This window comes from Chlorocebus sabaeus, chromosome 17 (assembly GCF_047675955.1).
Source record: "Chlorocebus sabaeus isolate Y175 chromosome 17, mChlSab1.0.hap1, whole genome shotgun sequence".
NCBI classification, from domain to species: Eukaryota; Metazoa; Chordata; class Mammalia; order Primates; family Cercopithecidae; genus Chlorocebus; species Chlorocebus sabaeus.
The window spans coordinates 71,595,432-71,612,309 of NC_132920.1; the positions used below are offsets into that span (position 1 = coordinate 71,595,432).

Genomic DNA, 16,878 nt, shown 5'->3' on the forward strand with positions numbered 1-16,878 from the left:
AACGGCATCACCCTGGATGGAAGCCTCCGAGACTCCGCCTAACTGACACCCAAACTCTCCCTCTCCCTCCCGCAGCCCCAAGCTGGAGGCAGCAGCGCCTGGGAGCAGCCTCCGCGGCGGCAACGGCCGCCACAGCCCCAGCCCCAGCCCCAGCCCCGCCCCCGCCCCGCGCCCCGCCTGAGACGCCCGGATCGGCGGAGCCTGGCGCGAGCCCTCACCCCCTCGCCGCGCCCGCCGCGCCTCCGCCTGCCCGCCCCCGCCGGCCGAGGCTGGGCTGCGGGAGGCGGCCGGGCGTCCCCGAGCCCCGCTAGGGCGACCAAAACAAAGGCAGCATCCGGGGCTGGGTGGATGCAAACAACCATGAAAGACTGGGTTCTCGCTCTCCCCGGCTCTGCTGCTGCCGCCGCCGCCGCCGCCGCCGCTGCTCCTCCTCCTGCCGCCGCCGCCAGGGCTCCGCTGTGAGGGGAAAGCAGGGGCGCAGCTGCTGGGCGTGCATCCGAAAGGTGAGAGCCAGAGAGCGAGCGAAGGGGGCGGGCAGGCCACGAAAATGTCCTCGGCCGTGGGGCCCCGCGGTCCTCGCCCACCCACGGTGCCTCCCCCCATGCAAGAGCTGCCCGACCTGAGCCACCTGACCGAGGAAGAGAGGAACATTATCATGGCAGTGATGGACCGGCAGAAGGAAGAGGAGGAAAAAGAAGAAGCCATGCTCAAGTAAGCCAGCCCCAGCCGCGCCATCCGTGCCTCCGTGCCTCCATCCGTCCATTCACCGCTCACTCCCCTAGTCCTCGCGGCTGAGTGTGGGGAAGGGGTGGCCAGGGTGCTGGGTGCGGACAGAGGCGCCCGCCAGGGGCGCGGGGCTTGAGCAGGGAAGAGGTCAGGGGACTGGAGGAGGGAGGGGATGTGCCACAGATCCAGGAACCCAAAGACAGGGGGAGGATGGCTTGAGACTGGGGTGCAGAGGAGGGATGGGTGGACGGGGGCCACGCTCGTGGTGGGAGGTGCAGAAGCTGAGAGGTGCTGATCCCACCCAAGTGGAAGGTCCCTGGGCTGGGAGCAGGTCTAGGGGGCAGGGGATGAGTAGAAACAAGGGGAGGCAGGATGAAGAGGTGCTGAGGACAGCTCCTCCTCTTTTCTTGGAGTTGTTTAGCTGGTCGGGGTTACCCCAGTGAAGGTTGCCTATATTTATATAATAAAAATGCTTATTTTTATTGTTAATTTGAGTAATCATTCATCTCACAGAACAAGGTTGGGTCTTTTTCTGGGCAGTTGCCATCTTTGGTAACCTGCCTCTCCAGCTTCTCTTTAACCTTTTATTCAGAGTCTTCTACACAGCATACCTGTGTGAAGACAGATTCTCTTCCCCACATGTAATGCCATTGGCAATACAAAGTTTTTAATCATGGGAGAAGCTGACAGGGGGACTCTGGCCTGAATAACATAGAGGTTCCTCTTTACTGCTTTCCAAGAGACCTCTGGGGCCTGTTCAGTTCCTGGAGGAAACAGTCCAATAAGGGATTGGAAATTTGCACTCCTCCTCACTTCTTTAGAACACATCAACCCTTCAAGGGATCTCTGTCTGATGCCCCATTTTCCTGGGGATAGAGAGAAGATGGGGCTCCTTGCTGGTGGTGCAGGAGTGTGTGACACTATGTTGCTACTTGCCTCAGCCAAAACTGCTTACAAGGGACTGGCAGAGAGACAGGGCTTTCCTTGCTTAGCATCACCCATAGAGTGGAGCAGAAGGAGGCTTCAACCCTGCCTTCACTTGGGAAGTCTTCATGTATTCAGGAAAGTTTTCACTCTGAAGCAGGGGAATTTAGGGGCCCTGACTGTGAGTGACTCCTTGGTGTCCCCTGCTTAGGCTGGAAGGTGTATCTGGGGTCAGGGAATTGGCATGAAGAGCCAAAGGGAACCTGTTGCATCTGGAGTTAGCTGATAGCGAAAGAGGGGTGGGGAGGGAGCAGGTGTGAAACCCAGACACATAGCACACTCAGCATGGCCTCTCCCCCACCCCCTAGAAGTGCCTCCTGGAGAGAAGACGCTGCCGAGGAAGATTTCTTCCGCTTCCCCTCAGTGCAGCAGTGCCTCATAGGAGAGGAATGGAGGGAGGTTGCATTCACCACAGACTGATGGCTCCCCAACCAGGGCAACTGACACTCAGATATGGGAGGGGGATATTGAGGGAGAGATGTGGTTGTTAGGTCACAGCAAAATAGTAGAAATCCAATCATTCCTGTCCTTTCATTGTAGATTCAGAAAAGGGCCATTAACTCCGAAGGCCAGAGCTGGCCTGGTTCTATAAAGAGCAGCAGGTTTCTGAATTCCCTGCTCCTTCTCATCCAAAAACCAAATACTTTAAGCCTGCTGGCTTGAGGGAGGCAGTACCCTCGTTAATCTGCTGCCTGTCCCTAGTGGAAGAATGACGTCCCTGGTGCTGCAGGCTTCCCCTCTTCTGAGACTGGAAGTAATGGATGGTGTCTAATGGTGCTGCTGTCTGTCTGTCTGGTTGTCAGTCCATCTGTCCTCACTGGTTGCAGCCTCTGCCACCTGTCCTGAACACCTTTTATGCTTGTCAGGATTTACAGGTTTGCTGCTGTTCCTTTTGCTGTTTGCTGCAGACAGCAGGTGGATGGAGGCCTCCAGTAGCTAGTGGAAAATATGGGCTGCTGCTTGCCAGAGTCCGGATAGGAAGGGGAAGGCACAGTGCAAGTAGTGGCCATCACACCTCTTCACTGGCTGTCTCAAGCGTGGTGGAGAGTGAGGGATTTTAAGTGGGAGTGGGTGAGTTTTAGGACAGAATTCCAAATCTGCTAACTGCCAAAGGACAGCAATTATAGATTGTATGGGCTTATGTGGGCAAATACAAATTAGGATCACTGTCCAACTGCTCGTGTCTAACACATCTTTTCCTCTGCTTTTCCTGTGACTGCTTTCTACTGGCTTGCATATATTGTTCCTTTATTGCATGGGTTCACAAAATATCACAGTCTGTGATGCTGTTATACAACAGCTGTCTGTAATCCTGGACCTCTGTATTAACTTCATCAGTCGGCCTCCTCTGCTCATGTCTTGGCCTTTTGTTCAGTGACAGATTGGTGAGTGTTTTGGAATCCCAGTTTGCTGCCATGTCAGCATGTCATATTGTCTGCAATTAGTGGAAAAGTGCTGTACTTTTTTTTATAGGGGACACTTTATGTCTTAAAAACTGGGGATAATGGGAACTACACAGATGACACATATATATGAGGACATAATGACACATAGTCATAGATGGTTGCCTTTTTAAAACTTTGTGTTAAAATAGATTGGAAAACAGGATTCTTTTAACAGAGCTTTAAAATATTGTTACATCAGAGAAAAGTTTTTGTGGTAATTATTGGTGATCATAATCACATATCTGAGAAATTACTTTCACAAATGGCACTACAAAGCTTAAGTTCTGGCAATACAGCAGTTAGACTTAAAATTCACTTGTGTTATCAGTGCAGAACTATCTCCTTAATCTACCTACTATGCATGCTGTCTCTCTTCACAGTGTATACAAATAGGCACCGAGAGAAAATAGAAAATGATGGGTGAATCTGTGAAACCAACATTAGAAAATATCAATTAAAATGTATTTGTAAGTTTCATTGGCCTTGATTGTAAATTACTAGTTGAATTTGGTTTTGAGAATGTCTTTAAATACGTATAAATGGAAAAAAAATCAAGCTACTATCAAGTCAAGATTTTAGAAAAATTTTATTTGAAATTGAAAGTACTTTATCATAAAAAGATTTCATTTTGTTGGTAAAGTACACTAATTTTAAGTTCCATGGCCATATAACTGGAAATAGTTGGCTCCCACAAATTATGTTTAATGATTGACTTAATTATCTGCAAATTAAATTAGAGATCTTTTCTTAATAGTGTTTTGGATGTGAGTGTGTGCATGCATGTGTACACACACGTGTATTCTGAAGGCTTTCTGAAACCTAACTTTCTCAATGAATACTCCTTCAATTAACTGTTACTAGCCATCATGAGCCAATATATTGCATAGGCTGAAAACTGCATTATCTGGGACCTAAATCAGAGAAGAGCTCATTAGATCTAGAATCTTACTCCTTTTTGTAAAAAAAAAAAAAAAGAAAAAAAAGTTTCATAGAGAAAGCAGCTACTGAATAGTAATAGAAGAGAAAAAATGTAGAGTTAAGGCGATGATTTGAGGATGAGAATTGAGTACCATATTGGAATATAATGTAAATAGCTAACATTTATTGAACATTAACCTCACACTAGCTCTTATTCTAAGTTATTTAATCTAATGCCAAATAGTTAAACTGTGCTCAAGTTTATTATAAGTATAAATATTTGGATTCTCACAATAGCCTGTGCAGAAGGTAAACCAAATAATATAATTCGCACATCCTCACACTACACTCAGAGAAGTTCAGTAATATCCTAAACTGACTCACATAAACATGGTCCAATCAGGATTCAAAATCAGACCTTTTAGTCTAAATCCAAGTATTTTCCTGTACACTACACTGTCTTCCTACCAAGAAGAAGGGTCTATTTCCTTTATCTTTTCTTTAAATGAATTTATAGTCTTTTCTCAGTTGCAGAGAAGTGGCTTGGCAAAAGATTAGGCTGATTCAGATCAACTGCTTCAGATCATAACAGAGCCTGGGGCTTCACCTATACTCTTTCATAGAGTGCTAGAAGATAATGAAAAATGTTGCAATATAGTGGAAAGACCATTAACTTTGTGTCCAAGTGTTTTTAGGTTCTAGTTCTAGTTCTGCCACTTACTGTGCAAACGTGGACATGTAAATTAAATTGAGATTGTATGAAGTTTCATTCTTTCCTACAAATCCTTAAATCCATGGTATGAATTGATTTATAAAGAGTATTGACTTTGGGCTTCTCCTTCTCTTCTTAACAGGTAACCTAGCATTTGCTTTCTAATCATCCATAATTACTACTTTTTTCCTACAAAGGAGACAGAAAGTAGAATGAGAAGAATTCCTATAACTTCAGCTTTCCTCCTCCTTTTACTTACTTTACACAAATACAATAGTGTGGCCTGAAATATATCCATAAGGCTCATTATGAGAGATCCCAGTTACCAACTGGGAAAAGAAGAAAAGTGGAAGGAAAATCTGGGAAACCTTGAGGGGGATGAGGATAGAATTCACATGTATGCAGGTATCATATTTTCATTATGGTTTGCAAAGATTTTAATACCTTACACCCCAAAATATGAAAAAGGCATTATTTAAGTAAATAGATTACTAAATTAGAAGGAGAATATGGAAACCAGTGTGGGCTGGATGTGCTACTGCTCACTTGACTACTAGGAGCATAATGTCTTTGGAATGTTATTTGCTCAACTTTTTAAAAGAGGAGAACAATTTGTGTAAGCTTGTGCAGTGAGCTTCCTGGAAAGATATCAAATATGAATTCCTAAAATCATATTATTATGCTCCCATACCTGTAATAAGCAGATGGATGAGGTTGCAGTACCGTGGATTATAAAGTCCATTGTATTGCATTTCATTTGTCCTCATGGACTGTTTTCTACTTTTATACATTTGGTCCTGTGACATGAGTTGGGTATTTTAGAGCTAGTCCTGAGAGTCGAAGTAAATTTGCCCGAGGCACATGGCAGCTAGCATAATGAATCCAGAACCCATGTACACTGACATCCAACCTTTAATGTTCTTTTAAGTCTTTAAAAAAGTGCATTGAGTGGTGGGTATTATGTTTCCTTCATCTGTTGGGAAGAAGACTAACATTTATTGTGTGCCTTCTGCATCTTATGCATTTGGCTGGATGCTTTATGAATTTTACTCACCGAGGCTCACCTGTTGATGAGAAGTCTAGCCTGTGAGTATTTATTAGTTTTCCAGTATTAGTGAAATTTCCCAGAACTAGCTCAGTACCTTCCTGACCCTTTGGTCATGACATTTGATTCTGGAGTCCAGAGAACAAAACTTAAAGGAGTGAAAGAGGAGCTTCATGTGACTAGTAACATGTTCCGCCCTTTTCTGAGGGTGGACTCTCCAGAACTGTCTGGCATCCCCTGTTCTGGCCCGTAGTGACTCTCTGACCTCATTTGTACCTGGAGTTTTCCTTATCTGCTTGCTGTTTTGCCCATGGGGTTCCCTAAGACCATAGCATTTTCCCACCATTCCACCTAACCGAGAGTTATCTTTGTTTGCCACTATTGTTCTGAATTTTACTTATTAAATAGACTATTTCTAACAAAGTGTTATATGATATTTAATTCAACAAGATCCTCATTTCAGGTATTAAAATTGGGTCAAGCATTAGGCTGTTGGGGTAGAATAAAGGCGAATCCTCTGCTTACAGCCCAATGTTGGCTGAGTTCCTATCATTTTATAATTGCCATAGTCAGAAAAAGAGGTGAGTGTTGGATAGTTGGATAGAACACTGGACTAGATTCTGGTCTTAACATGAGTTTTTATAGGTGTGAACATTGTCAAGATAATCCATCCAAGCATCAGATTTTATATGTAAAGTGGAATTTATAATGGCAGTCCTTCTAATTTGTGAAGCTTTAAAATGATAGTGGAGGCATCGTATCCTCCAAATTGCTGTTTCCAAGAAAGGAGCCATTATTATGCTTATTCATTAAAACTGTAGAAGAATACCAAGATTATATCTTCTGGTAGTCTTTGAAGGTACTAGGGGGCTTGGGAAGATGAGCTCTTGGAGAGCAGCCCATCTATCCTTTCATTCTAGCAATGCAGTGTTGCCAGGGTTGCAGCTCCCAGCGTGAGAATTTGACAAGACGTTAAAAGGTAAAATGAGTTCAGGGCTTGGTCTGAGACTATATTTACCTCTTTTCTTTTCTTTTTTTTCCCCTCTCATTAAATAGTTTGTACATGTTTTTAGCACAAAAAGGAATGTGGGCAAAACTGTAAAGTTTGAAACATCTAAAAGGCAATCGTAATACAAAAATGAGAAGAGAAGAGAAATTAGCTTGGGGTAATTTCCTCATCTTTTACAGAAAAAAATCTAGAGAAATACAGTGATAATTTTAGTGTCACTGGGTTTAATAAATCATTCATTTTCAGAATTAGCTGAATAAGGGGTCGTATATTTGTCAGGTAGTTTTCTTTCATGTAAACATACCAGTTTACCATTGAGTGATGTAATAAATTGCATGTGTTTAAGAACTTTTTAAGATTCTTTATTGGACGACTTAGGTATTCCGTATTTATATTCTGACATGCTTACATCAAGTTCATATACACTTATTTTGACTAGGTTACTTTTGTGTGGACAGCAAGAGGGAGATATTCAGCAGAATTGATTTTAGATGTTTCTGCTTCTGTTGCAATATTGTGAAAACTTCCTGTTCATATGAATGCTTACTTAAAGGCAAAATAGAGCTGTTTAAAAGGAAGGTGACTGTACATTTTGATTTTCCTTTATCTCTTTATACCAATTTCCTGCTATAATTATGTGTGGTAACCTCTTCTCTCAATTTTGAGTTTCAGCCCGGATGATAAATTATATTGTCTTCCTCTTTTTAAATCTTGCTTTCTCTGCCCCAAATTCTTCATTTATGACTTCAGAAAATCAAGTAATTAACAGTCTTAAAATATATCTCACCAATAAGTAATGCAAGCGAGTGGTAGATATAAAATCTTGATCATTATTTGGTAAATGGGGAACACTGTTTCTGAGAGTGAGATATTATCAGCCGGGCGCCGTGGCTCAAGCCTGTAATCCCAACACTTTGGGAGGCCGAAGCAGGTGGATCACTTGAGCTCAGGAGTTTGAGACCAGCCCAGCCAACATGGTAAAACTGCGTCTCTACTAAAAATACAAAAAAGTAGCCAGGTATGGTGGAGTGCACCTGTAATCCCAGGTACTCAGGAGGCTGAGGCAGAATCACTTGAAACCAGGAGGCAGGGGCTGCAGTGAGCTGAGATCCTGCCACTGCAGTCTAGCCTGGGCAACAGAGTGAGACTCTGTCTAAAAAAAAGCAAAAAAAAAAAAAAAAAAAAAGGGAAATAAGGTATTATCTTTTATGGAATCTCAACAGAATGACACTTTTTACGGCAAAGCTGAATTTAAAATTTCAAAACATTTTTCAAATAATAGTGGTTATGAATTGCAACTTCATACAGGACTCTCTTTATGAGAATGCTCCTTTGAGCCTTGCAAAGAGCAGCCTGCAGTTTAGCGAAGACATCTTTAATGTGTGAGAATTGATTTAAATAGATTTTGGGATGTAATATTTTGATATTCCTCCGAGTTTAGATGGCAAAATAAGGTAATGTTACAGAAAGTAATTTCATGTTATTTGTAATATTTTGATAATTCCTCTGATGTTTAGATAGTAAAATAAGGTAATGTTATAGAAAGTAATTGCATGCGATTTGTTAGTAATCAATGCACTTAATTATAATATTAGATATTTTGAAGAAGCATAATGAATGAAAGATATTTTATGTAATACAGAAAATAATACCATACTAATTATTGATACATTGTTTAGTATTTGTTTGTATTACCCATCATTATGCCAGGTAATTTAATTATGGTCTGGAAGATGCTAGTATATTTACATAGAAAAGCTATGTGAATTGAAAACCAATTAAGATATCTGTACTGTCATATAAATGTCTTACACTACTTAGCTTCTTTTAATGGACTCTCATGCATAATATACACACTGACAAGTAGAAACTAATGTAGTAATATTGATGGAGTTTTCTTGCTGTATTTGCTAGACTTTGCATCATCTATTTGATTAGTTCACAACTTATATACCTACAGATGGCTTTCTATACTTAAAGCAGTGTTGCTTAATATTTGAAGACTATTCTTAATCTCAGGAATATATTTTAAAGTTGTAAGTTATTGGTGCACAAGCATTGTGTGCCACATTATTGTTTTTGTTGTTTAAACATAGCTTTTAACAAATGTAGCAAGAAGCTCTTTGAGGCCGGGTGTGGTGGCTCATGCCTGTAATCCCAGCACTTTGGGGGGCTGAGGAGGGCGGATTACCTGAGGTCAGGAGTTTCATACCAGACTGGCCACATGGCGAAACCCCGTCTCTACTAAAACTAAAAAAATGTGGCACATATACACCATGGAATACTATGCAGCCATAAAAAAGGATGAGTTTGTGTCCTTTGTAGGGACATGGATGCAGCTGGAAACCATCATTCTTAGCAAACTATCACAAGAACAGAAAACCAAACACCGCATGTTCTCACTCATAGGTGGGAACTGAACAATGAGATCACTTGGACTGGGGAAGGGGAACATCACACACTGGGGCCTATCATGGGGAGGGGGTAGCGAGGAGGGATTGCATTGGGAGTTATACCTGATGTAAATGACGAGTTGATGGGTGCTGACGAGTTGATGGGTGCAGCACAGCAACATGGCACAAGTATACATATGTAACAAACCTGCACGTTATGCACATGTACCCTAGAACTTAAAGTATAATAATAATTAAAAAAAAAAAAATTAGCTGGCGTGGTGATGCATGCCTGTAATTCCAGCTACTCGGGAGGCTGAGGCAGGAGAATCTCTTGAACCCAGGAGGTGGAGATTGCAGTAAGCCGAGATTGCACCGCTGCACTCCAGCCTCGGTGACAGAGCGAGACTCCCTCTCAAAAAAAAACAAAACAAAACAAAACAAAAAACCGAAAAAAAACAAAAAGGAAAAGAAACTCTTTGATAGGATGTCTAGCTGTTTTGTTTTCAATTTATGTGGTTTTTATTCTGGAAAAAGCAGGCAGATTGTATATGAAGTACCTAGGGTATGTAAAAATCAATGTATTGGGTTTCTTTAACTATATGGTAGTATATATCCACATTTAGAGGTTCTATCGGTGTCAGAAAGATTACTTAGTGTGTTGGTAGAAAGAGATGAAAACAAAAGTAAAGTAACCAAATGGCTTTTCCTTTTATATATCACACAGCTTAGCAGATTTATCTTCCTTGGCTATCTCTGTATTGCAATATATTGGAGCTTAAGTCTTCTTTCCTAACCCCTTTTTTTCTGGGAAAAAATGAAGACATTTTACATCCTAGCATCTGAAATAAAGGCATATTGAAATGAACAGTCTCATTTGTTTTAGATATTAAAATTTTGGTAAGAACCAAAATCCTAAAGAGATTCTATTTTTATATTATTCATGATCATGACAATTTTCATAAAATGTAATTTTGAAAAATAAAATACAGTAAAATCTTCTTATACTGAGAATGGATATTTCAATTTACAACTGTCTGTGTACCCTAGGTCAAATCTAGCCACTTAATATATAGCAACCTGGAGTAAAAACTTGATGCTATTCTGAAAAAGATATTATAGTCTAAGTATCATGCCAGACACAAGCATTAGAAAAGGATTTTATGGTATTTAGAGCTCCAAAAGCCTAAGCTCTAGCAGTCACTACTGGGTGCAACTATGACTGATAATCAGTCAAGGGGCTATCTAGTCCCTGCCTTCCATAAATGCAGCATAGTTAAAGGCTGTAGGAGGTCCACATGCAATATACCAGGCCACAAGAAGATAAACATGGTACCAGGCCACAGGAAGCAGATACTTTTGCTGGTAAGGTTGTGCAAATTTTTAAAAATATGACATACGCACTTTGGGAAAAGACTAAATACTCAAGAACACAAAATAGTGCAAATTGAGTGGTGGTTATCATAAGAGGTGAAGAAACTTTTGAAGCTCCCTCTTGCCCTTGCTTCTATAATTCCATATCCTTTTGATTTGCCTTCAATTTTTCTAAATGCTTCTATTTTATCTTCTCTCGAATCTCAAATGTTGGCATTCTCATGGGGTCCTATTCTCCATATTCTCCCATTTTATATGCAGTTCCTTGTGAATCTCCAACAATGGCTCCAACCATATATATGTCAATGATCCCCAGATCTATATTACTGCTTTAGAATTTTCTACTAAATTCTGGATTCATGTCCTTAACCACCTGTTAAATTTCTCTACCTGAGTGTCCTGTAGGCACTTCAACTTTATTGTGTCCTGTTATAAATTTCTTGACTTTCTGCCTGAAAGCAGTGTCTCTGTATTTCTTGTCTGTGCAAGTAGCATCACCACTGCAACTCCTCATTTCAGCCATCATCAAATCCTACAGATTTAATCTTTTGGAATATTTTAAATGTCTATCTTATTTTCCAATCCCATTGTCATTACCTTAATGTAGGCTCTCTTCAGTACTTATCTGGATGCCTGAAGGAACCTCCTGATTCATTTTTCTACCACTAATCAGAATTCCTCCAATCTGATCAGATCTCCACATTGCTGCCAGATAAATATTTCTAAAATTCGTCTGATCATGTCTCTCCCATAAAACCTGCTTGCTTTCAGAGTAAAGTTTAAACTTCGTAATCTGGATCCTACTTGCTATTTCTGTTCTCTGGTCTGTGAATACATTCCTGCCATAGTCTTGCTAAACTAGTTCTGAAGGGTAATTGCTACTTCACAACATGGTGACCCAACTCATACTTTTCTCTCCATCAGAAATATCGTTTTAAATCTGACTAAGTTTTACCTAGCCTATTTAATTAGCTCAAGTGACACCTTATCTGTTATATCTTCCCAGACTTTCCAAATAGATTTTGGTATTTGTCTTAACCTCTTTTGATTGATTTATTTGATTTTTGTAATAACCTCTTTCTCTTAACGGTTTCCTCTCAGTACAGCATAAATTCTGGAAAGGAGGATCATTCTTATTTGAATCCCTCATATAAGCATATTGCCTGGCATCGAATAGGTGACCATTTTTTAAAACTGTGTATATTGATGAATGAATGAATAGATTCAGGGGGTGTGGACTGGAGGAGTCACCCAGGGCTGCTAAGGGTATAAGTAGGAGGATAGAGTGGGATGGTTATTCTAACCACGGGAATTCAGTCAGCAAATTTTGAAAACAAGCAGTGAGTTGAGTGCTTTTGGTTATTGAGAGAACCAGGTTGACTAGAGCTTATGAGGAAAATATATTGGACACTAGACATTATAAGATAAAATTAATGTATAATTTTTGATGGCCTGTTGTATCTTGATTTATCATTCTTAGGTTTTTGAAAGATGGCATTCTTAAAGTATTTGAATATAAGGAGGATGTAAATAATATATTTTAAAAAGTAATCCTCTGGACGGACATGCTTAATGGAAACATTTTCTTGAAACAAAAGATCACTAACTTCCATGACAATGTATCACATAGTACTGTTAGTTTTCTGATTTGATATTTAGAACTAGATCAGTAGTGTTTCCAGAAAACATTCTACTGATTATATTTTTAATGAAAGGATACCTCAGTTAGGTCATCTTCTAGACTTAAAATCCTTGAAGGCAGGTATCTTATATTAATCATCTTTTCATTTTCATTGCCTAATTCTGTAACCCATACGTAATGGGCCTCCAGCAAGTGCTGTTGAACTAAGTTGTATAGCCTGTGTGCCCAGGACACAACAGCACTGACTTTTGCATTTCAGAATTAGGCTGAGTTGAGGTGTGAGTGGGAACTCAGTGTCTATGTCATCCAACACTGGTAAATTCTCAGCTCACCTGCAAATACCTGTACCTAGAGCAGCATCACTAATACATATCAGATGTCTCAGAACCTTTCTGAACATAGTGCTCCAGGCCATCAACTAATAAGAGTTGACAGGAAAGATGGCAATAAACATTTAAGCCACTGAGGATTTATTTCTACTCTAAGAAGAGAAAACTGAGGCCAGAGACTCAGGATTTCTTTTTTAATTAGTGAGAGAGCTAGGGATAGGACTCCAGGTCTTCTGTGTCCTAATACAGTGGTTTTTTCCCACCGTCACCCTTTTGACACTTGGTTTCCTTTTAACTACCAACACATTTGAACATTTAATTTTTTTTTCATTTCTGGTTTTATTTGCTTGCTCTTTAAGATACTATTTGTTATAGAAAACTCCATGAGAACTTATAATTACTTTGTTCATTTTGAATTTGGTTTTATTAAGTAAATAATATATAAGTAAATTATTGCCGGGTTATATAAGTACATTAGTGCCAGGGACTAAGAAATATTTTATTTAAAGATTCCCTTTGGAATCGTATTTGTTGAAATTTTATTTAAGCTATATCAACATTTCTTAATTGTGATAATTTTATTTTTAATTTTAAATTTTTCCCTGAAAAGTACATTTTTACTAGCAGTAATTTATTTATGATTCCAAATAATTTTTCCTATTATGCTTTTGAATTATGTATATATTAAAATAATTTTTTTTTTTTTTTTTTTACTTTTAAAAGCCAGTTGATTTTTGCTCACAACGAAGAAGAGCTTTCTTTGGTTCCTCTTCACTTGGAGGTTTGACTTCAGTTAGACTGTGGGTCAATAACTCAAGGAAAGTTAGTGGGATGAGGCATGAATGACTACTCATATATATATCTAAGAACTTGTATTTGTATACACACACACACACACACATATATATACTCTCATCTCACACACACATATATATATACTCTCATCTCACCTGTGCCTCCATACATATAATCTCTCATACCCATGTTCCTAAAGTCTTGAAACATTCTTCCTATAAAGTCTTAAGGAAGTTAATTCTATCTAATTTACCAGAATTTGTATATTTGTATGATCTAGACATGGCTTGCAGTACCTTCTGCACCCACAGCCCTTTCTATGGATTTTATGCCAGTGGCTATTCTGGAAGAAGCAGCCCTACATCCATATGATCCCAACATGGCTATAGCTAACTGGACTAATGGTGGACAGTTGACCCAAGACCAGGTGATTTATTGACTGGTCAAATACTAATGACAGTGTCTTTCAAATTTTTAAATAGAAAATAATCAGAGGGCCAAAGAAAATGAATGATCCACATTCGTTTGTTCTTGAAGCAAAAATGGATTGAGCACTACTCATGATATGCTAGGTGTGGTACTAGAATTAATAGCCTTTTGTAGAAGGAAGTAAATTTTCTTGAATAATCATACATGTAAAATTAAAATCTATGATAAAGGCAGCACAGAACATTGTGTAATATTTTGATAAAACAATGCCTATCAGGAGTGTTGACTAAGATCAGGTTATCCAGGTGTACTTCCCATGGAAATGACAAGTGAGGGCTGAGCTAAGATCTGAGAATGAATAGGAGTTAAGCAGGCAAATAGGGGTGAAGTACCCTCTAAAAGGAAAGAATGAGAGCCACTGATGGAAGGGGGAGTGGTGAGCCTGAAGGACTGGAAGGAAGCATCTTGTGGAAGAGGAAAAAGTCTGCAAAAGGCAGGAGGTGTGTGATTTGAGAAGAATTTGGAGAGGTAGGCAGAAACTAGACATGGTAGGGTCCACTAGGTCATGTTATAGAGTTTTTTCTTTAAGAGCCAAAGGGTTTTGAAGAGAGATATGATATAATGTTATTAGAATTTTTAAAAGATCATTCTGGCTGAAGTATCAAGAATAGATTAGATGAAGTCCTGGGGCATGTATGTGTAGAGACCAGCTGGGAGGCTATTGTAGAAGTCCAGGTGGCAGATATTAGAAGCAAAAACTTCGGTGGTGATGGCAAAATGTTAATATTTGAGAGAGATTTGGGAAGCAAAAGCCACAACTGTTGTTATTGTTGTTTTAATTGATTGAATATGGGTTGATGTCAGACTTGTGCCACCAAGTTTTGGGAGTATCTGCAGTGATAGAAGAGAGATCCCAAATTCAGTCCTGGTTATTTGACTTTGTGGTAACTTAGAGAAATCCAAGAGAGATATTAAGTAGGTTAAAGGTCAGGAACTCAGAAGAGAGTGTGGGCTAGAAATGTAAATTTATGAGTCATGTGTACACAGATTGCCATGAAGCTATGAGTGAGGCTGAGTGATTAAATTCAGACAAGAAGAAAGTCTAAGGATAAGCTTTAATGAAGTTTCGCTTTTAAAAATTGATAGAGGACAATAGCCCTGCAAAAGCATTAAAGAAGAAATGGCCAGAGATATAGGATAAAAACCAGGAGAGCCTTGTTTCATCAAATCAAAAGGAAGACAGTATTTTAAGGAGGCTAAGGCACACTCACTATGATAGCTAAAATTAAATGAACAAACAAAGAATACTGGAATCACCTAACGTTGATGAAGATAATGAACAACTAAAAGTCTTATATATTGTTTGTGGGCATGATAGAGCCACTTTAGAAAACTCTGGCAGTTTCTTAAAGAGTTTAGCGTGCATCTACACTATGACATAGGAATTCCATTCCTAGATATTCATGTAAGAAAAATGAGAACATACACTCACAAAAAGACTTATATGAGAATGTTCATAACAACCTTATTGTTAATGACCCTAAAATGGAAACAGCTCAGATGTCCATCAGCAGAATGAATTTAAAAGCTGTGAAATACTCACACAGTGAAAAATTTACCATTCCACAATAAACAGGAATAAAACATTGATACATAAACAACATGGATGAATCTCAAAAACATTATGGTCGATAGGAAAAGCCAGACACAAGTCAGGTAGCCTGCATGATTGATTCCATTCATATGAAGCTCCAGAATAGGGAAAACGAATCTATGGTGGTGGATATCAGATTGGTATGCTCCTCTATGGTGGCAAGGGTGAAGGACTGGCTGGAAAGGGGCAGGAGGTGACTTTCTGGAGAGATGTAAATATCTTAAATATTGATAGAGGTGTGTATTATACATATGTATGCATTTGTCAAAACTGGCCAAACTGTTTACTTACTACGTGTGCATTTCACTGTATTTAAATTTTACGTGAATCATTTTTTTCAAAAAGGGAATTCTGCAGAGACATCAAATAGGATGAGAACTAAGAAAGAGCTATTGTATTCAGAAACAAGGAGATCACTGGTAACTTCAGGAAAAACTTTTTCTGTAAATTTATGGGCCTACAGCTAGATTGGAATGGGTAGGAAGGGAGAAAGATGAATAAAAACATATAGTTATGACATGTAAACCTTTCAAGGAGCTTGGCTAAGAAGGGGAAAGAAGCATGAGAAGATAGCTAGAGGAGAATGAGGAGTTCACTTTGGGTTTCTTTAAGATAGAATTTAAATGGATAAAGTTAAGAATGTTTAGAAATCAAAGAAGGAGAGAATGCAGTGGAGGAGGTGGTTTGAATAAAAGGGAGAGTATATTTTATGACTGGAAAGAAAAGATGAGGGACCTTCTGGCTGTTTCTATTTTTTTCTGTAAGTAGGAGTTGGTTCATCTCTTGAGAGTGAGGGGAGTTTGAGATTTGAGGATAAAGAAAAATGTCTGAAATAGGTGAGTTGGGGAGCAAGAATGTGGGTTTATCAGCAAGACAATTGATTACTGATTTACAGATGAAGCCATGCTGGGTCATGTACAAGATGAGTCAACAGAAAGGGAGAGACTGACAAAAACACGCAGATAAGAGAGGCTTTTTGGGCCATGGGACACCAAGAGAAGAGTCTTCGATATGACCTCTGAAGCTGAATCATTGTGAAGCCTGGGTCAACAATTCCCTATGTATGTGATCTTTCTTTTTTTTCTTCAACTGTTGTTTTAAGTTCTGGAGCACATGTGCAGGATATGCAGATTTGTTAGAGGTAACTGGTGGTTGGCTGCACTCAGATCAACCAACCTCCTAGATGTTAAACTCAGCCTATTTTAGCTATTCTTCCTGATGCTCTCCCTCCCCTGCCCCCCGACAGTCCCCAGTGTGTTGTTTCTCTCCATGTGTCCATGTTTTCTCATTGTTCAGCTCCCACTTATAAGTGAAAACATGTGGTATTCGGTTTTCTGTTCCTGTGTTAGTTTGCTAAGGATAATGACTTCCAGCTCCATCCATTTCCCTGCAAAGGACAGGATTTCATTCCTTTTTATAGCTG

The 16,878-nt window shown here is 39.6% G+C and overlaps 1 protein-coding gene across 44 annotated transcripts in view; it reads left to right on the forward strand.

Moving 5' to 3' along the window:
- The first annotated feature begins 238 nt into the window (after nucleotides 1–238).
- Nucleotides 239–16,878, forward strand: part of RIMS1 (regulating synaptic membrane exocytosis 1) — a 499,940-nt gene continuing 483,300 nt past the window's right edge. For all 44 annotated transcript variants that reach the window (XM_008013531.3, XM_008013512.3, XM_073006134.1 and 41 more), the window contains exon 1: nucleotides 239–711. In XM_008013531.3, the coding sequence (XP_008011722.1) occupies nucleotides 548–711 (164 nt within the window). In that variant the 5' untranslated portion in view covers nucleotides 239–547. The remainder of the gene's footprint in view (nucleotides 712–16,878) is intronic.